General features: G+C 44.5%; 1 protein-coding gene and 1 long non-coding RNA gene across 5 annotated transcripts; one reads left to right on the top strand and one right to left on the bottom strand.

The window, feature by feature from the left end:
• Positions 1–946: 946 nt before the first annotated feature.
• SERBP1 (SERPINE1 mRNA binding protein 1) lies at positions 947–17,851 on the bottom strand. 4 transcript variants are annotated; one of them, XM_027891126.1, is made up of 10 exons: positions 17,384–17,851; positions 14,141–14,303; positions 13,003–13,140; positions 12,791–12,886; positions 12,169–12,243; positions 9,883–10,060; positions 6,749–6,796; positions 3,702–3,875; positions 2,707–2,745; positions 947–1,787 (listed from the first exon to the last, which is right to left on the bottom strand). In XM_027891126.1, the coding sequence occupies exons 1-10, from the start codon at positions 17,745–17,747 to the stop codon at positions 1,731–1,733; spliced, it is 1,332 nt and encodes a 443-aa protein (XP_027746927.1). In that variant the 5' UTR covers positions 17,748–17,851; the 3' UTR covers positions 947–1,730. The 4 variants fall into 4 exon arrangements, with proteins under 4 accessions (XP_027746927.1, XP_027746928.1, XP_027746929.1 ...); XM_027891127.1 differs by having other exon boundaries at positions 12,791–12,862; XM_027891128.1 differs by lacking the exon at positions 6,749–6,796.
• A 1,092-nt stretch (positions 17,852–18,943) lies between these two features.
• Positions 18,944–21,604, top strand: LOC114061082. The gene is made up of 3 exons (XR_003572038.1): positions 18,944–19,353; positions 20,035–20,103; positions 20,831–21,604. It is a non-coding gene; the product is annotated as an uncharacterized LOC114061082 (long non-coding RNA).
• The last annotated feature ends 2,753 nt before the right edge of the window (positions 21,605–24,357 follow it).

Below are 24,357 nucleotides of genomic sequence, written 5' to 3'. Positions count from 1 at the left end.
GAGTGTACTGAAGAGACAAATGATATCCACAGCGGTTCACAACACAAGCGCTTGTAGAAAATTGCTCAGGAAAAGCAAGCCAGCCACTAACACCACATCTGAGGAGGTTGGGATTTTATACCCAAAGGTCTCCAACACTTCTTGCCAGTCCTGTACAGTTTTTAAAAAAATAGCACATTACCTTTAGTTTTCTATCTACCTAGTTAAGAAACTACAAATATTTTCTAAGCTGTCCAAAGAGTAAAACTAGAAATAAAGCAGGAAATCTGTTCCTGATCTCCTAACAAATGCTGCAGATAAAAACCCTAAGAAATTCTCTTTATTAGTTATTTGCTCAACTCCTTTTGTGTGTGGTGACGTTCCTGCTCACAGGGATGAAATTAAACCTACAGTGAATTTTCAGAGGGGGAGAAGGGGTTTCTTACAATCACTCACAGAAAAACATTCACGGTGATCTACCCAACGGATCTTGAGCACTGCACAAAACCAGGGCTAAATTCTGATGGAGAGCTGAAGTGTTGGGGCTTTGTTCTGCACTTTTTGTTGTGTTGTGCCATGTCTCCACCTGAGATGATGAGCCAAAAATCCCTCCTGTCAGAGCTAGCAAAGGGCTGGGGTTCCTTCCCCAGAAGCTGTGGGAGCAGTGCTCGGAATACAGCAGGTGCTGATGTACCATCAGCCAGACTGTGCTGCTCAATCCCACATCCCACCTGAGTCCATGTGGACGGCCGAGTCACAGCTACTGCCTTCCCTCACCTCCCAGCTCCAATGACAGGAATTACCCCCATCTCAGGCTATCCCAGCTCCCGCAACAGGAATTACCCCAAATCTCAGGGTATCCTCTCAAACAAAAAGCAAAGGTAATTTAAAAACTTTTTTTTTTTTGCCAACAAAGCATCTTGTTCTGTTGAAGGAACGAGGAGGGAATAAAGGTCAGAAGGGTGAGTGAAGGTGGGATACATTAATTTTAAAAACCTGGTTTTCAGGCCAGTTACCCACACATCATTCTGGGTCAATACAGGTATTGAACTACAAACCAATGTGCTTTCAATCTTGATTTCAAGTATCTGGTATCAATTTTGTATAAAGGCTTAGTGTAAACAAACTACCCAAACGAGATGAAAAATTACTGGTTTTCCATGTTTGAAATTAAGCATTAAAACTTAAGTACTCCAGGAGTTCATTCCATACAGCACTAACAGTCTGCCAAATTAGTATTCCACATATTCCAAAAGACCAGGGGCTGAGAAAAATCTGCTAAACAGGAATTAAGGATATGGAAATAGTGTGCAAGACTTAAAACCCAGTCTGGAGTTGGGGGAAAAAAGTCTAAAATCCTGAATTAAAAAAATGAACACAAATGAAGGGAAAGCTTTTAACTGGTACACACTGTTCACACCTATATTTCAAGTTTGGAAACGCATATTTTCAAGCAGCAATACAAAAAAGTATCCATGAAGAATGCATAATCTCTGAAAAAATTATGAAAACATCCCTGCTACCATTACATTTCTAAATACAAAACTGACTACCATATTGTTGCTTCTGTGTAGCGAGAGAAGTTCATTTTCAAAACAGATAAAATTCAGTCTTTAGGTGTGAATGGTATGAATGACAGTCTCTTTTTTTTTTTTTCTTTTTTAAGTTTCTTAGTTGTTTTAGGATCCTTAAGCATGCAAGCCTCGGAGAGGAGGGCCCGACCAGGGCAGGGTTGGCTTATGACATCCAGTTTAGGACAGAGCTGGGAAAGCCTCTGGGTCATCTACGTCAGGAGCAGAAGCACTTGACTGAAAGAGAAATGTCAGAGTTATTACCTTGGTTTAGAGGTGCACAGCTGAGTGAAAAGTTTGGGGTTGGACAATGCAGTGCAAAGGCAACTTTTTAAAACTATTCCAAGGACTAGAAAGTCTCTTATAGTTCTTCTGGAATCAAAACTATCTGAAGAGGAATTTTAGGCAAGTAAACTGTGCTTGCTCATCATTATTGCACAAGGTTCCATAGAATCATAGAATCCTGAAATGGTTTGGGTTGGAAGGGACCTTAAAGACCATCTAATTCCAACCCCCTGCCATCGGCAGATCCTTTCCTGTGAGCTCATGCCATTGTACTGGCACAGAGCCACCAATCTTTCCTGAGGGACACGACTCAAGTGTTACACAGAAGGCCTGTTTGTAGCACAAATTTCGTTTTCCACTTTCAATTTTTCCCAAGTCACAAACCACACATTGATAGGAAGAATTTTTGTGCCAATCTAGCCCTAAAAATTCATACATTAGCCAAGAATCTCCTGAGTACACCCCAAAAGGGTTTTTTAAAAGGCTCTCAACCACATGTAAAAACCAGTGCTGCAATGAAATGCAGACATTAAGTATTTTAGGATACTCTTCACTTTGTCCATGAGGGATATGGATGAGTAGACAAGGAAGAGCCAATATAGTGGCATTTCCTGTCATGGTACTAATTTATCAAGAAATACATTTAAACCATTCCAAAAAATGTTGTATCAACACCTATGGGCAAGACTAAGATCCTGTCTTGCCTAGCTAAGACTCCTTGGGTCACAAATCAGAATTAAAAAGTAACAGCAGGGTTTTAAGCTACAGTCTCAGCATCTTCTGTTGCTCAGCACACAACAGAAAGCCATCCAAAAAAAATGAGGGGTTTTGGTCCTCGCCCAGAGGGAACACACGTGCAGAGATCACCAACCTGGTTGGGTGTGTGGATCACGTCAAACTCCTTAACCAACTGGAAGGAAACAAAGGTAACACACAATCAGGTGCAGAAAAGCTTTCAACTACTTCAAGTCAGCATTCTTGAAGAGTATCAGTGAAACAACTCAGAGCAAACCACCACTGTTTAATTTAAGTTCTTTAAAACATTCTTATATTGGTATCAGGAAGGAGTTACCCAACTAATAAGCCTAAAACTTATAGAAAAAAGGTCTTTGTCTCCTGTAAGAGACAAAAACCAGCAAGTCTGATCTGTGTGAAGCCACAGCACACAGACTGAGCTCATTTTCTAATTAGTAATAATTTGGTTAGATGTCTTTGGGCCAAGTAAGTGATCCATATTAAATCAAATCTTCTCTGTAGTTATACTACAGTACTTCAACTTCATATGTTCTTTCCCAAACCTCAGTCAGTACTTTTCCAGGGTATCTCCCTAGTGCTTTAGCACCAGAGAAGGAAAAAAATTACTGAAGGTTAGAAAAAAAACAGTGAGTTGTATTGTCCTATGCAAAATCTAAACTCCTCAAATTCAAGATATGACATGCAGCTGTAAAACCAGTCTGTCACCCCCAACAGGTCACAATGTCCAGAAAGTATCCTCACTGTGTCTGAAAATAACCACTCCAGCACTTGGGGATCTGCTCTGGCACAAACTGAAGCAGCTCATGGTACATTCAGATCTGTCCAGCCTGAAAAGTAATTTTTCAGGTTCAAACACAAAGATAGGTGCCTTTTTTAATTCAGCCTACTCCCCACCCTCCTTTTTTTTGTGTTTAATGACAACTCCTCTCAAACATTCAATAACCTTGTTTAAAGTAAGCTTGTAAGAAACGACACCTCAGTTGGTTTAGAAATGTGCTGTTTGTTGTCAGAGCATCTCCCCCAGAAATAAGGAAGACACTTAAAACAACCTGTAGGGAAATCCCAAGAAGAGGAAACCAACCCCTGTGTGGGTGAAGCTGCAGCACTCACCTTGTCAGTCCTGCCTCCACGGCTGGCCCTGCCTCCGCGCCCTCGGCCCCCCCGGCCCCCTCTGCCGCCGCGGCCGGGGCGGCCCAGGTCTCCAAAGTTGATCTCCAGCTGGGATGTGATGTCGTTCGCGGGCTTGCGGAAGTGATGATCCATTACAGAGTCCTCAGCATGAGCCTGGAACAAGGGTTTCTCCATGAGTGAGAAAAATCACCACCTTTTCTGCACCCGTGGCTGCGCTTGTGCCACCACAGCCCGTGCTCACCTCCAATCCCACTGGAAAACTGATCCTCCACTTCCCCAAGTCATCCAAGAAACTTGGAATTTCTCATCAGACATCAAGTCATACCATTTGTGCAGACCACATAGGGAAGCAAGCAAGCACTTGAGCAAAGGTGTTTTGTGTTTCCAAGGCATTTCAGGAGTACACAGAACACTGAGGCTGGAAAAGCCCTCCCAGCCCATCGAGTCCAACCTGTGCCCAATCTCCACCTTATCACCCAGCCCAGAGCACTGAGTGCCATGTCCAGTCCTTCCTTGGACACTTGCAGGGATGGGGACTCCACCACCTCCCTGGGCAGCCCCTTCCAGTGCCTGACCACCCTTTCCAGGAAGGAATTCTTCCTGGAATTCCATCAGAAGAACATGTTTAGGCTTATCTAAGACCAAACTGACTATCACCATGCCGGTACTGAACCTCGTGTTCTAGCAATTCTCATTTTGTATCCTGAAAAATGCTCTGGTTCTATTAAGTCATTCCACTCTTTCAATACTTGGTCACCCATCCTTATTTTGCTCCATGAGGATTTACACTTTGTTAGCCCTGTATATATATTTAAAGCCCAGGAATTGTTGGCAATCTCTCATTGCTTTGCATTCACTGTAACAGCAAATGAGGCATAAAGAGTTCAAACACACATAACTAGAGGAGATAAAACACAGTAAGAATGACTCTTACCAATGACACTGGAAAATATGGCTCCCATCACCTTTGCCATGATATTCCCTGACTGGTTAGTTTCCAGTGCATTCAGGGGGAAACCTGAGCATCAGGGAATAAGTGACGGTCCCAAGAGTTATACCAAGTCCCATCAATGTGATTATTCAGCATATTTGAGTATTTCAATTGTACAATTAACTCATCCAAGTGCTTTAAAAAGCACTTTTTTCTTATTTTGTATAAAAAAATTTTCCATGTGCAAGTCAGTTTTTGGCACTTAGGATGATACACAGAATCTAAAACTCTGCCTACCACACGGCCTAATCATCGTGTTTTGGTACCATGACAACATACAATGTTTTCTTGCCCTCTTAGCCCCCAACTCCTGGCACAGCAATTACCACTTGCTTGGCTTCCCTACACAAGTGCAACGTGCAAGCTCAAGTCTCCTGACTCCAATTTACTTTTCTAGTGTAGTTACACAACATTGTGACTTTCAAAGGCAACTTATTGGGCAATTAAGCTGTGTATGCTTCAACTACCATTTGTGGAGCCTTCACAAGGCTGCCAAGGGATGGAGCAGTCTGAAATCAAAGCTGCTGTCAGGGATCCCACAGGTCAGTCACAAGCACCAGTATGGACAGAGCCATAACAACTCTTCTCCATCATCACTCTCATGGACCCTCTTCCTGCCCAGCTGTACATGTGCCCCCCCAATATCCTACAGTGCATGGCACTGCCATTTCATGGAATCATCACAGAATTGCCTGGATTGGCAGAGATCTTAAAGCTCATCTCATTCCACCCCTGCCATGGGCAGGGTCACCTTCCACTAGCCCAGGTTGCTCCAAGCCCCGTCCAAGCTGGCCTTGGACACTTCCAGGGATGGGGCAGCCACAGCTTCTCTGGGGGACCTGGGCCAGGGCCTCTCCACCCTCACAGGGAAGGATTTTTCTCCAGTATCCCACCTAACCCAGCTCTCTGGCAGTGGGAAGCCATTCCTCCTTGTCCTGTCCCTCCAGGCCCTTGTAAACAGTCTCTCTCCAGTTTAATTAAGCACAATGAGAAATACCCTCCACGCTGCTTTATTTCCAACGTATTCCACTGGGATGGATTCCACATAACAACTGGTCCCCACTCCACTCCTGATTTTATAGATTTAATTGTACACCCTTCCCTCAGAGATCTCTTTGCCAGCCTTAGGAAGTTCACCTGAGCAGTTATTTTCCAGAGAAAAGTCATTCCACACCTCAGCCTAACAAGGCACTACTCAAAACTAAACTACACCAACACTCTGCAAAACAGCACAAAGTACCTTAGTTGTGGTTTTGATTCCTTTCTTACTACTTTATTTTTTATCTACAGTTTTAATCACTGCAGGGTACTGACATTTTATTTTCATCTACTGGCAGCCATGTGACATTCTCTTTTCTGAGCGATAATGTCAAGGATTTCTACAGTAATTCTGTGATTTTCTTCCCTAGGATGTTTTTGTTAAATAATAAAAAAAAAATCACTACAGTTTACCAAAAACCACTCTATTTTCACAACTTTAACCACTGAAACAACAAAAAGCAAATTCCACACATAACCTATTCCTCTATCCAGAGTAACTAAAGCTTATTTAAAACAACAGCAAAAGACTTGGCACATTCTCCTCAGCCTCTTAAATGACTTAAGTGACAACAGACACAGACATACTGGACAAATTGCTTATCCTGAATAATCTTTGGAAACATTTAAATGTGCTCTGATCTCATAACCAGTGCTGCACTAAGGGGCCTTGGGGAAGGCTGTCAAAAATTAAGAACAAATTACCAAGAGGGCCAAAGCAGACAGTGAAAGATGTAAAAACACCAGCAACAACAAAAGTAAAGCGACTCATGATAGAAGCATTCCTGGTAAGGTTTGAAATCGATTGAACAAGGAGCAAGGGGACTAATCATGAAGGGTGCTGTGCACAGTGAGACAACAGGCATGGACAGAAAAGCTCCATAGTGAATCCACTTGTATTCTCTATTTTGGTGAGTTTTTACTGTGCAAACCTTCCCTTCTGGAGGGGCTCATGCTAACACACAGGTATCCCCAGTTAGATAGAAAGCATCAGTACCTCATTTGAATCCAGCAGACTCCCCTGCATTTCTGTCATCGCCTTTGTCTGATGAAAGTTGCATGTCCACGCCAAAGTGACAAAAGAACAAAGGGAGAAAACAAAAGGAAGAAATGAGACTCAACTACATACAGAAACAACAGGTAATCAGGTCACATGAACTCGCTGGGTACAGATGTCACTGAGCACACGAAGCAGCAAAGGGATGAGATGAAGCTGTGCAAGCACCCAGAGAGATTTAGAGGATGGATGTGTCACAGGGGCAGAGACAAGAGAAAGCTCAGATGGACACCAGGAAGGTTCACCAAGAGCTGCTGGGAGCCCTGGCACAGACCACGCATGCAGGATGGTCTCCAGCACCGTGGGGAGATGGGCAGGGAAGAGTGGGATGTTAAAATCACTGTTAATGGAAAAGCTTCCTGCAGAGCCTCCAGCCAAGAGTTGCTCCTCCCAGTTTTGAGAAGATGAACTATTCTTTTCCAAAATGTATTTCTCAGTCTCCCACTGCAACCTCCTTTAAGGCAGTGATCGGATTAGTGAGAAGCTTTGAAGGCACAGGGAAGAAGCACAGCAGGTACACAGTGCAGGAACTGATTAGTGTATCAGTCTTTCCAGGAGTCCTGCATCCAACTTTCAGAATAAATTTTAAGATCTGTCCACAGTGTAACCCCCTCCTGGGTTTGGGTTTGTTTTTTTTTTTTTTGTAGAAATTAAAGACTCAAGTCCTAAACCCGCTGCAAAGAAGTTAAAAAGAGGATCTCTCTTTTTATGGCATAACCCAATCTCCTGGAAAGAGGCTCATCACACCAGGACTGCCAATGTCCATGGATTTCAGATTAAACCAGCAAGAATCTGAGACAGTATTGAGAATTCATTTTACCCAAAGTATCACTTTCTAGTAACTGCAGAGAAAAAATGAAAAAGAGGAAAGACCTCAGACACGGTCAAGCATTTCACCCCTCAGTGAGGAGGATTAGGAGGAGAGCTCTTTCCCAAGACCAAGGCAGATGAACAGCACTAGATCCTCAGACTCCCTTTTCCCACAGACTCCAAGGGAAATTTTTCAGTAGTTCTCTACTATAGGAATGAGGGAGCTCATCACAATACATCAATCCAAATTTCTGAGAAAATCTACTGGGACACAAGGTGGTTTTCAGCCATAAGAACACAGAAGATTTGGGGCTGAAAACCAGAACTTACCTATAAACCAAATCACTTCCTCACATTCATCTCTCTTCTTAACAATAAGAATCACAAAAACCTTAGAGCAACCTGAATTTCGTGACTCATAAGTAAGTCCAAGGGGACAAAGAGAGAAAACAGCAGGTGACTGGGATGTTTTCTGAATATTCCACCTTCAACAAAGGAGTTGCAGCAAAGGCTTTCCTAACAACTGTATTACAGAGCTATTCTCTTATAATCCAGAGAGAAAATCCCCACACTGTTTCCCCTGGGATCAGGGAACAATGGATAAGTGAGATGGGGAGACACATCTGCTGGACAGACAATAAAGCAGGCTAAAAGCATCTAAATTTAAAGGCAGATTTGTTAATACCTCACTTTCATGCTTACGCAGCAAGAGGCTGTTAACTTCTTACGTGATAGTGCTAAAAATATCCAACTTATTTATTTCAATAGAACAATCTACTAATCATGTCAGTTCTTCCACGGAAGTAAATTGATTATTCTAATTGGTTTGGTTTGGATTTGTCTGTTCTTCGGGGTTTTTTCCTCATTTTTTTTTCATTAAGTGCTGATTCAGTTTTCGAATGGAAAACACAGTATGGATCTTTCTAGTCCCTAAATCACTCACGAGTACCGTCATCTTATACTATCACACATGCTCATGTGTTAAAAAAGACTGTCCTCAGCTGATGAAATGTCAAATAAACCTGAATCAGAAAGATTAAGGGAACTTGAAGTTTAGTAAATTTAGTAAATCTCAGTAAAATACATAAATACTTAGTACACAGGAACATTAGGTGTAACTCAAATTCCCTTTTCTACACAAGCGAGAGAAAACAGCATTTAATGAACACTTCATTAAACAGCTTAAGGAAAACAGAGACATGCAATCATTTAAAGAACTGAACTACCTCATACAGCAAGAAAATAGCCTGACTGTGACCAAGTCAAACTCAGAGTGAGTTCAATGAGAACAGAAACAGAGTTTTCATTGGAAAACTGGAAAATACCTCCCGGTCTGTATCATGGCCCAGCTCACAGGATAAAAACTGGCAAGATGTGAAAAAGCAGGAATACATATTAGGAGACCAAGCTGAGTATTACATATTATCTAGTTACTTCAAAGGAGCCATAACCATCTGTATACAAAGTTGCAGCCACCAATCTCTTAAGTGAGCTACTTAACATATTACAGAGTGTTAAAAGTGAAGATTAAAACCAAAGATTAAGGCAGCCCTGCATTACAAAACAGAACTCTCAGCACTTCCCTCCCTTGTACATCTCTCCTTGACACTCTTGGAAAGAATAATTAACACTTCGAAATGTCTGGAATGAGTATGCTTGAGGAAACCGATTTTAAAACAATTCGATAGCAACTGTGCTGAGCATCACTGATGCACATGAACGTATTTCAACCGGTTTCCCAAAATCTTGTCTATATATCACAAAATGAGAAGACACCCATGTTAGAAATTGAAGGTACACAGCTGAGGTATTAAGGTCTCTTGAGACATAACCAGTCTTCCCTCAATTTTACACTGTGTTTAGCAAGCACCATAAATTTGTGTATTGCCTAAGAGCTAAATTGCTAAATAGCATTACATTTCCTTGTTTAACAAGAAAATCTGACAACCTTTCTCTAAAATCCTCACCAAGAGGCAGTTCTTACACAGTTACCTGCCCAGGTGCAGCAGTAATCCAGGCTTATTTCTAGGTTTTACCAGCCTATACACCAGCCTAAGGGTACAGCTCACCTAAAACCAACCACAGTCAGAATGGTCACTTGTGCTACTGCAGAACTTCAACTCTGCTGAAAGAATGTTGTTCCACTTTATAAACTTGCAGCTGCAGGTCAGTGTCTCACACAACAGTGCTTCCATTCCAAGAAATGCCTATCAAGAACAAAGCCTTTACAAATTGGATGCTACAAGCATGGAAAGTCACTTTACCTCCTCGCTCTTTGACTTGTGAAGAACAAATCCTTTTTTCCATTGTCCGTCAGCCCCCTCGTTTGGTTTACGGATGTTGAACTCAACTTTTGCACGATCCTTGCTCTGAATGGCTTTCCACTCGTCCAGGGTCATTTCCTTAGGGCCTTCTTCCTTAACTTCTTCAACCTCATTCTCTCTGCAGTAAATTCATGGATATTATGTTCATGACCTAGAATTTATACTCTAAATACAACTCCAAAATCATCTGCTAGTTAGTTGGCACCAGATAATAAATTACACTATAAATCTACACCTGTTTTTATACTTATAAATTTATAAATCCTGTATTTAGAAGTTAAGAGCTGTATGTACGTAAACACACAGTTGCACCACAGGAAAATTCATCTCCTTTAGCCAGAGTACAAAAAAAAAAAAAAAAATTTACACCCAGCCACCTTTGAGCAACTAAATGGTGAGCACAGCAAAATGTCAAAATTAAAACTGACCTGTGCCATCAATTCTCTACATTAATGACAATTTTATTTCTAAATGTTCAAGTCTAACTTCTGCAATGGACATGTTTGGAGCTTCTTTACCCATTTTCTGAGGCACTTCTCTCAAAAATGTTCAAGTTAAGGCAGTGAGACCTTGTTCTTCCCCCAGTTTTCAAGCTTTTTAGTTTTTTTAAAAAATAGAATATAATCTAAATTGGAGAGTTTGCTTCCTTTATTAAACCAAAGACAATTATGTAAACAACTTTTACTTTCAGCTAACTTGAAAAAACAACTGCACAAAACTTACTTGTGAGATACATCACCTCTGCCTTCTGCCAAAGAGCTACTTTTAGTAAAACACACAACCACCATGCCCAGTAACAGACCATGTTCCAGCTACACAGGACGTCAAGCCTCTGGACACTGTTCAGTGTGTTTATGCAACTAAATTTCTGATTTACAGAAAACTAGAGCGGCAAACAGACTTTATTTGGTAGCCACTAATTTTCATGTAATAACACAGAGGTTTTATGTCAAGATTACTGTATTTCGTTTCTCATTGTGTAGGATAGAGTGATTTTTGACATTGTATGTAATCAGAAAAACTTGATTTGTGCAGGTAATATCTTTGCCTTGAACATTTTACTGCAGTGAAACATTTAAGGCAGAGATCCACACCAAACCAGCCAATCTGAAAAGTAACCCATGTAAAAATGCTTTTCTATAAAGACAACTGTGATTACAACAGATGTTTTATGCTTGAAACTAAGAATTTTCTGCAGATCTGAGGAAGAAAAGACCATCCAAAGAGCAGAGTTGTGCAAGTAACACTGCTACTGCTAAAGATCCAGGGAATACTGCAGACAGAGCAAATTTTATATATCCAGATTTCCAATACATAGAATTTTTTAAAGGATTAGCTAGCCTGCATTTTCCGACGAACGCTCAAGTTTTAAGTCCTTAAAAATGTCCTTAACCTTGGATCACAACACTGGAGAAGTAAGAACACTTAGTCTTTTTTCAGTTAAACTAAATCCATTTCTTACTCTCTAGGCAGTAGCTGCACCCTCTTTGCCAAAGTTATTAGTGAGGAAATCAAGGTACAGCAAACTCCATATCAGAAATCGAAGTTCTGTCTTATCCATTTTTTTTTGAATCCACTATAAAGCACATTCCTCATTACAATACAGTATTTTATTGTACTGTGCCACCATACTAACTTTTCATCATATTTTCACACCAACTCAGTAACACTTGTTCCGCTTCTCTGGTTACTCTTTCACTCACCCAGTCACTGGTTCCTTCTGTAACAGTGTCCAAATGAAATGGAAAGAGATCCAGGCAACTCTGAAAACTGCCTGCACACACAGAGGCTGGAGAATTAGAGATACAACCTTTCTCTTACAGCCAGTGACACAAAGTTGATTTGGAAAACTAAGGTTAAAAAAGTTGCCCTCCACTGGCATTTTGTCCCTTCTGCTTGTTGGTTCTACCCAGTTCTGAGCACGAGTTCTTTTGGATTTGGAATGAGGAGTTGCAATCCCAAGACCCAAAGTGTATTAGAAGTTATTATTAATAAATAAATAAATCTGAAAGTGATCCAAGAGCCTGCAGGACACCAAGGAACAGTTTCAAGACCACAGTTTTCAGTCATGCAGTTTTTAGCACAACAGTGGTTCAGCAGCATTGTGGATCATCTACTGACAAATCTGAATTCAGAAAAACTGATATGGGAATAAATGTCAGAGGTTGAAGGCAAAGCACTAGTACCTCTGGAGTAACCAAACACATGAAGAGAGGTGGTACTCACTTATTTTCAGAATCAGCAGGCGGATGCTCCTCTCCCTCTGGCGTTTCCTCAGTTACAGCTGACTGATCCAATTCACTGCAATTACATAACGGTTGGAGTTTGGGCTTTTTACAAGTTCATCCCTCTTTAAAGTTACATGAGATTAACAATCAAGATCTATAGTGGATTTACGATTTTATTAAGGATTGGTGCTGCCTGTGCCTTTCAAATTCTATGGTTTTCACCCAACTAATGGTTTTCCCAAACTCTTCCCTGAACGCCTCCCTCTGTCCCTCTGACAAAAAATGGATCTGGGTATTAAAAGTTTTCAATGTAATACTTGAATTTTTGTAACACAAAAAGCATGCTTAACCTGATCTAAAAACTGTTCTAGTTTCTAGTAAAAGAACTGTTCAAAGATCAGCACAAGACCTCTCAATATAAACTTCCCCAAAATTCCAGTTTAACAGTGAAGCCACCTCTTATGTTACAAGAAATTGCATATTTTTTAATTCTGCAGAAGAGCAGTGAAATCATCAAAATCAAAGGTAAAAAGGCAGGTAAATCTGTGCATTCTGTAAGCCCTATTTAGGACTGATTAACACTCTGCTAACAGTTTAGTGAGCAAGGACAGAATACTCACGTGAGCTCATCTTTGACGGTTCCCCAGTTGTGTGAGCCGCTGCCACCACGCTTGTCCTCGTGCTTTAGGCCGCTGAAATGTGAATGTGAAACAGAACTAACAAAACTGAGTTAACATCATAGTGTCCGGACACAGAGATTCAAAGAGCAATTTGCAATTGTGTAAGAATTGTAAAGAAAAGCCAAAAAATATAGAAAAAGTTAAAGACTTACGATCTATCGCTGCCACTGTGTCTGTCAAATTCCCGTTTGCCACGGGAGTCAAACCCATCTCCTCGGCCCATCCCGCGGCCGCGGCCACGGCCCCGGCCCAGTCCACCACGTCCACGCATGGGTCGGTCAATGATGGGCCTGGCACAGACAGACAGATGTGAGTGACTCATTCCCAAAAATCTACAGCATAGTTTTTACTGTTCTTGTCCTCTTTGCTAATTTTACTTATTTTTCCTTTGTAACTGGGTCAAAGCTCTAGTTTCAAAAAACCACTTCTACTCTCCATCCCTTGAAGTGTTCGAGGCTAGGCTGGGGCTTGGAGCACTCTGCTCTAGTGGAAAGTGTTCCTGCCCATGGCAGAAGGTTGGAACCGGATCATCTTTAAGGTCCCTTCTAACCTAAACCATTCTGTGATTCTGAGATTTTAGAATCCAGAAACAAATGCTCGGGACTATTGTTTGTTTGCATCCTCTGGCATTAAGTTCCAAAATTCAGTGTCTGTATTCTTTAACATAACTAGCTGATACTACAATTCCAACTTAACTCACTTTTATCCAACTTACTTTTAAATGGATTTTAATTCTGGCTCCTAAAATTTTAATATTTGAACATTACTTGAATTATGGATCCCTCACAATACTCGAGCCACTTTAAACTTTAAACTTCACGTTGCTCCAAGATGACTTCACCACTTCCAGGTCTGAAGCCACTGCAGCCAAGGTGTAAACACCTACGTGGACAAACTTCTGCTGGCTTTGAGTCAGCTGTACAAGATTAAAGCCACAGCTGTGACAGCAAACAAATCTCATCCTGCAGGAAACAGCTACACTTGATCTCCTTTCCTGAGCTATCTGCTATAGATTTAGAGAGATATGGTGGGTATCTTGATTTAAACCATATATTTCAGTTACACCTATGAAGCTGTTTATATAGGTCACTCCCAGCCTAAAACTTAAGTTTACAAACAAAATCATAGAAATGGAAAGAGAACTGCATGACATCTGCTCTTCTTTTGCATGACAAAAATTTAATCGATTTAATTATGATTCAATCAGCTTTTTTAACTTCACAGCAGAAGGCAGGGCAGCCCTGTCCTGTCAGAGGTAGGAAGCTCCTTATCCTGCAAGACAAAACTTACTTATCAACAGAGAACTCTCCCCCTTCTCCCTTCTCTTCAGCGGGTTTCTCGAAGCGGCGCTCCCGGGGAGGTCGTCGTTCAGGTCTCCGGTCAATGGGTTTGCCATCCCCCTGCTGCTGCTGCTGCTGCTGCTGATCAGGCCTCCTGCCAATCCTCCTTATCCCTGAAACATCAGGCCAGACACATCAACGGAATGCGGAGCTGCTATGGGACAGATACCGACCCCCAGCACCCTCAAACAAGCTGCTTCTACATAGTCTGAGCAACTCCACCTTCATAAAAAGTCACTGTAAAGCATCTCACTCTTCTCAGTCTCATTTTTACCCAGGAATTAAATCAAATTTTGTTTGACTGAAAACACTGGTAATCTGTGCTGAAATGACAAAGTCAACTTTCAAACAAGGATCAAGGTAAGCAAGATTTTTTTTACTGTTTTTCTTTCTCTGAAAGGTCCTTTTCAGGTAAACAAAAAAAAAACAAACAAGTGGGTTTTATTCTAATGAACACCAAAACAAAGTGATCATCACCTCATTGGGTCCTAAGACAGTCAACCCTGTGCTCCCTAGGACAGTGACCCTGTGCTGAAGGATTGACTCAAGGATCTTTGAGGTCTTTTCCAACCTAAACCTGGGATTCTGTTCTTGGAAACTCTTCTGGAAAGCAGTACAACCCAAGCAGGTCCACCTGCACCAGACAGGTGCCATCTGCATCCCAGTACTGCAGGTACTGACATGGTGCCCCCATCCACACTGATCCTCCCAGCTCAACACACATTCCCTGACAAAGATTCTCTTCCTTGTGCACTGCTTAAAATAGCTTAAGAATCCTGTGTCATGGGGCTGCCCAGTGTCCTTCCTCCCTTCCTAGGCCTTCTGAAAGGGTTTTTTTACTTTAAATAAAAACCTCCCGTGGCCACTCTCTTCTTCACTAAGCCATCTGAAGAGTAGAAAACTGTGTTAGATTCAAGTGAAAGGCCTTGTTTACTCTTCTTTAGAAAGATCTGCACAAACATATTGCTGCTTTGTTGTACCATTTTCTTGCCAAAGCACTGGCTCAAGAATTATGAACTAGCTTTTAAATTAAAAGCTGATTTTTGAATTTTTTTAAATAACTAAGTTCCTGCTTAACAAGCAATGTCAAATTTGGGTGGGGCTACAGAAGTTACAGTTGTAATGATATCCAAGCCAACACACCCAGATGAACGTCTCCCTCACCTTACAAGCTGTACTTAACATGAAGTTTGCATGACATCCATAGTTTCCTAAGCATTCCTCACTCGCTGAGGAAACAAGGGGTTTATCTCCCCAGTCTGCACTTGGAAAAGGGCTCTCCAAGGAGGACAAGCATTCCATGTGAGAAGGGGAAGCAGGGAGAGCAGCAGGCCGGTGCCACAGAGGAGGTATGCTGCAGAACTGGAATGGAACAGCCATGGCTTTTGAATTTCCACTTCAACGCCCTGTGCTCAGCAAAACCTGGTTCCAGCTGAAGCCTAACCCAAAATACGAGTTATTTCTCAGTATCACCAAGCTTTGAACTGCTAATTCACCAGTCAAATCACCTGCAGCTTTGTGGAGTAGTAGAATAGTTTTAAATACATTCACACAGGAAACAAGCCTTGGCACTAAGCACCTTTATAATGCCAGAAGTGCAAAAACAGTCACACACAAAAATAGACATTTTCAAACTGGAAAGTGACTTTGTTTACCACACTGCTCCACGGCCACTGCTACAACAGCAGCCCTGACTTTCTCTGTTTCACTACTATAATAGGCCACGAAAATATTAATTTTTCACACTGTTCTTGAAAACAAGATATGAAAACGGGGAGGTAAACACGGTCTGTCAGCCCTGCATAAACCCCTCAGTGTCTTCCTATGGTGCCAAAGGCACTACCATGATCCAGGTGTACCTCTTGGGGGACACCACCAGAATCTACACCTGACCAACATTTCCAGAGGACACTGGCTTAGCAAATTGTGAGGGGACAAATCCTAGCATCCCTTACACTGAAATCACTCTCAAGTGTTAGGGAATAAGAGATCCATAAGCAAAGACAAATGTAACATAGTTCCTGAAGACCAAGTTTCCAAAACAATTATATTAAAACTATTTCTTTCTCAGAAACCATAAAATACAGTGGAGAATCATTCTGCAATGCAAATACTGAAGCATTTAAGACGCTTTCACTTAACATCAGGATTTTTGAAATGCTCGTTTAAACTGCAGTTAACATGTTATTCCCTCACCCCCACATCACCTGCTGTCACCACACTTTGCTGCATTTCAAGGATTCCTTATAATCCGAGTCCTGATGTACCTGACGAGCGTTTAAGTTTGGGCGCGGTACAACATGGGCTGGGGACGCCATGTGTCCACATCTGTCCCTCTCCATGCGTGGCCTGTCCTACTAATTGCTCTGTCCCTAACATATTCCTTTAACCTATTTGTACTTGGATTTCTTTTTTCCAAAATTTCCCGTGTGGAATGTCTTAGGGATTTACACAAATACACCTGAAAATCCACAGGAGCTATTATTTAAATATATGAAGAAATGCTAACGACTGCTATCGATGCTGTTACCCAGAAAAATGACCAGAGTAGATTTTGGAAAGCCCAGGGACTGGCAGATATCCCGTCAAATCCATACGGCCACCCAAAACACGATTCGAGTTCAGGATGCCAGGTTGGACGGGATTTGGAGCAACCTGGTCTGGTGGAAGGTGTCACTGCACATGGCAGGGGGGTGGAACGAGATGAGCTTTCAGGTCCTTTCCAACCCAAAAGGATTCCATGTGCTGGTTCAGATTGCATATCGGGAAGAAATTATTCCCCGTGAGGGTGCTGAGGCCCTGGCACGGGTTGTCCAGAAAAGCTGTGGCTGCCCCATCCCTGAGGTGTCCAAGGCCAGGTTGGACGCGGCTTGGAAGGAAGGTGTCCCTGCCCGTGGCAGGGTGCTGGAACGGGACGAGCTTTAAGGCCTCTCCCAACCCAAACCACTCCACGATCCCGTAACACTGCCAGGATTTCCCACTTCACGTCAGCCCTCTCCCTCGGCCAGGCCCGGGCGCCCCCCGCACGCCCGACTCCATTTTGCGCGGGACACGTGTGGCCGGGCGGGCCCGCGGCCGCCGCTCCCGCTCCCTCTGCCCGGGCGGGCCCCACGTGCGGCTCGGCCCTACCCTATCCGGGCCCCCTTTGTGCGGCCCGGGCCGCCCTCCCTCCCTTCCCCGCGGCCCCGCTCACCCTCCTTCCGCAGCGGCGCGCCGGGCTGGCCCCCGCCGTCCTCCCGGCGGTCCCCGCCGGCGAAGGGCGGCAGCGGGTTCTTGCGCTCCTTCTGCGACTCCCTGCGCAGCTGCTTGGCCGCGCTGCCCGCGCCGCCGCCCGCCTGGCCCCCGCCGCCGCCGGCCCCGCCCGAGGAGCCGCTCTGCGCGCCCGCCGCGCCGCGGGCCCCGCCGCCCGCCTGGCTCCCGCCGCCGCCGCCGCCGCTCTCCTTCCTCCGGCTCTCCGCCGCGCGCAGCACCTCGAAAGGGTCGGACTCGTCATCGAAGAGCTGGTCGAAGCGGTTGGTGACGACGCACCCGAAGCCCTCCTGCAGGTGTCCCGGCATGATGGGCCCCCGTCGGCGGGATCCTGCGCGGATGCTACCGGGGCCCCCCGCGCCCTGCTCGCTGCCGCACAAGATGGCGGGCCCTGGGCGGACGCGCTTCTCTTCCGGCGCGGCCGCATCCGGGCCCCCCCACCCCCTTCGGCGGGGCGGGCGCCGCAGCGCCGCCTGCGGCCGCACCTGGAACTGCGCCCGCTTTGTGTGCGAGCCCGGAGCGGGGTTTCCCGCCGCGGGCTGTACCACCGGAGAAGTGGGGGGGGAGGTGGGTCGACGGGGCAGGCGGGGGGGGCGGGAGCGGGAGCGGGGCGGAGCGCGCTAATACACTGATCCCTCGAGACACCACTATATGAATATATTATAATATTTTCATATATATATATAGTATCCAGTTATAGCCAAAGTAGAGTACGTCAGGAGATTAAAACATATTAAACAGGCACAGATTTGACATGTTCTTCAAAGCACGATTTCCTATGCTCACAGTTTATATCTCTAAGTTGTCATTTAATTAAAATTGTAACAGAATTTCACACTTCCATGGACATTTCTACCAATCTAATTAGCTGATCTACGCAATTAGCAGGCATTACCAAGTTAATGTGGTAAATATAAATATATGTTGACATATTTTAAATATATATTGACATATTTATATATTAATATATCTATATATTAAAATAAAAATACATAATTGTCTATTTTTATATAGTAGTATCTAGTTATAGCCAGAGGAGGGATTATATCAAGACATTAAAACATATTAAACAGTCACAGATTTGACATGTCCATGAAAACACAATTTGAATGCTCACACTTTATATCTGTAATTTGCCAGAATCTTTTACTACATGTTATAAAATTAGCTTTGTGCTCAGCAAGGATAATATTTCTAATATTTGCTTATCCTGCTCCAAGAAGCTTGAAATAATTGCTTTATAAAGTAATTTAATTACATTTGTTCAGTTTTTGAATGCATATTGCTCATAAATTGAAGACTCCAAAACAAACTGTTTTGGAAAACTCCATACTTTAGTTTTTTCAGGAGAAACTGAAAATTATTTTTGGTTGCATGGATTGTTCTTCATCAGGTTTCCCTGCAATCCCACAGCTCTTTTTTGGGAAGGTCTTTGAGGAAACCCCTCCTGCGGTGGATCAGAGGGAGATCAGAGCAGCTCACCCCCTTCTTAGGATATTAACAACCACCACAAATTACAACCTAAGAACTCAAAACATTGTTTTCTCAAACCCTTTTTGCTTTCGTGATGAATCAAATGCCACCAAGCAACACTTAATTAAAACTCTTGGTGTTTACAGTGCAGGTATTTCCAGGAAAAGCCTTGATGCCCCATCACGCACTTGGAGGCCATGTTGCATCACACACATTCTATGAATAAAATCCAAATGTTTCCCACTCGGATCCCTGACGTGCTCCTCGCCAGATGGCACAGGCAGCTTTAAAGGAGGGGATTTGCTCACGGAAATGGACTTCTCGGCTGCCTGTCTCTGAGGCTTGGGATTTGTCACTCCCAGGGAAGACAGAGCTTCTCCCTTTTGTTGCTTTGAAAGGACTGTGCGTGTTCAGCTCCCCTGTGCTGCACTCTAAGCTGGTGTATGTTCAGTATTCCAAAATTTTTCAAATGCAGACATGGTACAATAGGTTTAGGTGACACCTTGAATTAAACACATGTGAAACACAGACAGATAGTGACAGGACAAGGGGGAATGGCTTCCCACTGACAAAGGGCAGGGTTAGATGGAATATGGGAAGAAATTCTTCCTTGGGAGGGTGGTGAGTCCCTGGCACAGGTTGCCCAGAGAAGCTGTGGCTGCCCCTGGATCCCTGGAAGTGTCCAAGGCCAGGTTGGAGCAACATGGGATAGCGGAAGGTGTCTCTGCCCATGGCAGGGGGTGGAATGAGATGAACTTTAAGGTCACTCCCAAGCCAAACCACTCTGTGGTTCTATGGTGAAAACAAATATTTTAATACAAACAGGGCAATCAATCATCAAGTGAATACAATCACCAGAGCTGTGCATTCCCTTTGGCAGGAAGCAGGAACTGGAGCCTGTAGGAAGCTCCAGCTCCTCTCCGCACTGTCACACTCTATTCCTTCATGTCGGTGTTTGCATTAAAGAGCCCCATAATCAGCCACACAGGTCAAAAGGCCAAATGACAGTGTTGTCCACCGAATATCATTAACAGCTTTCAGAGACTTCTGGCCATAAGACAACATTTCCATTCCTAACATTAAAAAGGGGGTATTAAAATATTTAAATTAACTTCCTTGCAGGAATCACAGTCCACACTGGATCGGGACATGGATCATACTGCAGTTGCCAAGGGAAGGATGGATGGCAAGGTTTGGGGTTTTGCTGCTCTTCAAATGTTGGCAAAATTTCCTACCAGAGAATCATTCATGCATGATCATCAATACCTAATCAGTCCTGAAGATCTGAACCACAGACAACCACTGCTTGTGAATTAAATAGCCAAGGACTATTAACTCAGCACTTCTGCTCCTAATAAGAGACATACTTTTATATTACATCTTCCAAATCCCCAAAACCCCACATATGGGTCTCAGGGCAGCCATCTCATTAGTGCTGCTACTGATTGCACTCATTAGGCACCAGCGGACAGTGAGGGAGTAATTAAAAAATCCACATAATTCTTCCAGGAGCTGCCACCGAGAGCTGGGCTGGCTGCTGCTGTCCTCCTGCAAGACAGACGCTTGTGTTCTCCTTTCCCACTGGAGTAAAACCAGCATTTCCACAGGCCAAAGGAGCAGCTTGCTGTGCTATTTGTGGCTGGGACACGCAGAGATCCTTGGCCAAAGCTGGCCTATAGATAACCTGCCTCAGGAGCTGCTCCCAGGCTGCTGCCCAAAAGAGGCCCGGAGAGCTTTTGGACATGCTACACTCCTCTGCTATTCCCAAGCTTTGCCAGCAGCTGTCAGCTGCCTGCTTAATAAGCAGGAATAGGAAATACAGCAAGTTCGGGTCACAGGGAAAAGCATTCATCTGGGTCCTCCCTCTATTCCCAAAATATGATTTTCCTAATTTTTAACTTCATAAATTTTTTTGCAGGTTTTCTCCAGATGCATGTGGTACTTTGCTGTCAGAATGGATGGTGTATGGACAAGGAGGGGTTTTTCTGAGATGGATTTTTTCCTAGGTTGGACTTGATGTCTTTTCCAACCTTAATGATTCTATGATTCTAGGCCATAGGAAATACAGGTATTTCTTGTACAGAAAATATTTGCTTCCAACTAAAGCCAAGTATGGCCTCAGCTTCTGAGTAAAAAAAAATTCAGGTGCATCACAAAGAAATTTAGCAACTTCTTGTCCAGTTTGCATCCAGACATGGATTCCTTATGAGAAGAACTCCCAGAATTAATCACTACTCAGGAAGACAGCACAAATGAGCAGGAGCAGTCAGAGATGACGAGGAGACACACGATTTGCACTGCACAGCTTTATCCTCCCACATATCCTGCTCATTTCAGCACAGCACTACATTTTTTTTTTAATTTGCCAGAAAACCCAGCAGTTTCATCATGAGGATGGCAGTAAACATGTGAATAACAACTGTATTTCTACAGTAAGTACGTGCAGTAGAAGTAACCACCCCCAGTACTGCTTTGTGCTTTTAAATGTGCACAGACAAGTGAAGCAAATCATGCAGACACAAAACTTGGCATGTAAATTAAAGCAGACTAATTGAGCTCTGCCTGAACTTTCTTCCCCTGAATCCTAAACAACCTGCTGAGCAAGTGTTCTTCCTTACAGGAGTCAAAGTGAGAGGTATTTTAGTTTGGAAAACCAGCACTGCAGCAGCACAAAACAGAAGGTCAGGTACACCAACCATGGGGTATGGAGTCATACAATCACAGAATGGTTTGGGCTAGAAGGGACACAAAACTCACTTTGTTTCAACCATCTGCCATGTCCAGGGCCATCGTCCACTAGACCAGGTTGCTCCAACATGGCCTTGAACACTTCCAGGGATGGGTACACAGTAGCCTCCTTGGCTGCAGCAATCAAACATGGCCCTTGGGAACAGCCCTGAAGGACAGAAGCTTTACTGCCTTCCTAATCTGAAAAGATGGAGAAGAGCAGAAAAAAATGTTTCCCCTTCCTAAAAGGCTCAGCAGAGCTCAGGGGCACTGGGATCTGTGCGCTGCAGGACTGAGGGGAACCTCCCTCCCAGCACCCACCACTGCTGAGCCCAGCTCCCTGAGGGCACTGAGCCCTCCTGCCTGAGCCTCTCAGCTGCCACCTCCAGCACCCACGGCAGCTCTTCCCAGGGTTATTACTAGGAGAAATTAGGGATGAAAAATAGAAGGTGTCTCCATGAAACAGCCACTAGCCATGTGCAGCAGGCTGGGAACATTGGGACATGCCCAGGTGAAACCTGCTGGGCTGGCTGGTAACTGAGCAGAAAGCTGTTTCTCCCTGCCAGTTAAAGCTGCCTCCTGCTTCCATGGGCGGGTTCCTGTCCCGGCAGCCTCTACCATGGCCTCTTTCTGCCTGCTGCCACCTCCCACGTGCCACCTTCACCACTGCTGTGCTGACACAGCGCCTGCAGGAATGCACCGGCAACTGGAGCAGGGCCCCAGCCTGTCTGGAAAAAAGCAAAGATGTGGTGTTTTCCCCTTGTGTTATTTCATTTCAGGCCGCCTGGGTTCATCCCACTACGGGTGGCAAGAAAGGGAACACGTTAAACCGCGATTGCAGCCCAGTGCGGGGCAGCCCCTGGTTGTGTGTTCAGTGTTGGGAGAGGTGTTTCCTGTGCTTCTCCACTGCCTTTCTTGGAGCAGCTCAGCCTCCTGCTCCAGGCTCACTGCTGACCCTGACCCACAGCCATGGGCTTTGGTGCTGAGGGAATCAAGTTCCATGGGGTCACGCCACCCTGAGAGGGAATTTGGGGATGCTGGTGATGACTGGGACTCCCTCACACATGGAATGTACACAGGAGCCCAGGTACCTGTGACAGCCATCTCTGCAGCAAGATGACTAACTGCCCTGTATGCTGAATGGAGGCACAGCCAAAATCTGGACCAGCACCAGTGTGTGTGGCACTGAAAACCCCTGGGGTACAAGTGTCTATGTGGCCCACACTGACACTGCCACATAGACACCTGGGGATGGAGTTGTGCTGGGGTGGAGCTGTGCAGGGAATGGAGCTGTGCTGCCTCCAAGCCCTGCCAGAGCCAGGCCTGACTTGTTCCCTCTGTGCTGAAAACCAGCCCGTCCTGTTTGCGCACCCAGCTCTGAGGCGGATGGGCTGGAGGGTGTGGAGATCAGCCAGGGGAGCACTGGGCTGGGCTGCTGAGCCGGCAGCTCCTCTGGGACGCACGGGGGAACCAAGGGAGAGCAGGAGAGAGCGCTCTGAGTCATGTCATCGCTTCTTCCTCATTCTGCCAGCACACCTTCATCATCCTCGGCCTGCCAGCTTGCCTTGCTCCCTGTCCACCAGGGCTCAGCCTGCCTGCTCCTCCTGCTGCCACAAAAATAAAAAGGCCCTTTTTGTTTTATGGAGCACAGTGCAGAGCAGGGAACAAGCACAGGTTTATTTTGGGGCACAGCCAAGGTAGTGTTGAGGTAAGGAAGACAGGGTTTCCCACCTGGCAGCAGCAGGAGAGAAAAAAAGATCAGGAGTGAGATCTGTGAGCTGAGAGCTTGGCCAAGATCTCTGCTGCACCAGCAGAACCCTCAGCCCTGTGGCACTGGGATAACCTGTCCTAGAGCATGGGACGGGCCTTCCCTGTGTGCACAGGAACCTTACACATGTCCACCACCACCAGGCACTCATGTAAGCAGCAACACTTCTGGTCTGACAAGGAAATGCAGCAATCAAGAAAAAAATTTCTACTGTAGCAGAATATTATTAAATATACTACATTTTGATGCATCTTTAACTACAATTATAAAGAAATGTAAGTGTATATTTATACTACATAATACATCTCTATCTAAATACAAATATATATATAATAGATATATCTTTATATCCTGCTGGCTCACTCGTGGTTTGTTGAGGGTGTTACAAACCCCAGTTCCCTGGAAGTCACAGCTTAATGGGATAGAGAAGACTTGCAACCCTAAACCCAGCTCTCCCACACATCTGTCCTGCAGCTCTCCCTCTCTCCATCACCGAAGTCTAACAGGGATCAGTGCAACCCATCCCAGGACCTCTGTCCTGCCAACTCCATGCTCGTTTGCTTCTTCTCACATGAGGGACCTCTTCCAAATGCGACCCAACCCTTGATTTTTCTTGTCCTTGCAGATGCATTTGAAACAAAACCAAACTGAGTCAAACTCTCTGTGCCAGTAGCCCAGCCCAGGAGCAGCTGGCCATGGCTGTTTGCACATGGGGCAGGGCCCCCAGCTCCCCTTTCCCTGCCTGATTCTCCAGCCTGTTTGAGTTTCAGGAGGAGCAGGAGCTCTGCAGGATCCCTGGGAGAGGGGAGATGCCCTCTCCCAGGGCAGGTGTGCGGCACATGAGGTGACCTCATTACCAGCACCCCAGCCTTCAGCTGAGGCTTTTATTCACGCTGCTGTGCTTGATTTAAACAAGCTTGGGCCAAACTAAAGGAACTACATGGGATTCT

The sequence above is a fragment of the Empidonax traillii genome, unplaced genomic scaffold (genome assembly GCF_003031625.1).
Source record: "Empidonax traillii isolate 1590-97213 ecotype Southwest subspecies unplaced genomic scaffold, ASM303162v1 scaffold309:size1915965, whole genome shotgun sequence".
In the NCBI taxonomy this organism is placed as follows: Eukaryota; Metazoa; Chordata; class Aves; order Passeriformes; family Tyrannidae; genus Empidonax; species Empidonax traillii.
The sequence above is the reverse complement of the archived record's forward strand: the minus strand, read 5'-3'. Positions and strand labels throughout refer to the sequence as shown.

Excerpts from the sequence above, each read along its gene's own strand:
- SERBP1 (XM_027891126.1), bottom strand. The coding sequence starts at position 17,747 with ATGCCGGGACACCTGCAGGAGGGCTTCGGGTGCGTCGTCACCAACCGC. Across the intron at positions 12,887-13,002 it reads CACAGTGGCAGCGATAGATC|TTCTGTTTCACATTCACATT; the intron begins GTAAGTCTTTAA and ends CAGTTTTGTTAG. Across the intron at positions 12,244-12,790 it reads ACCGTCAAAGATGAGCTCAC|TGAATTGGATCAGTCAGCTG; the intron begins GTGAGTATTCTG and ends ATGTAATTGCAG.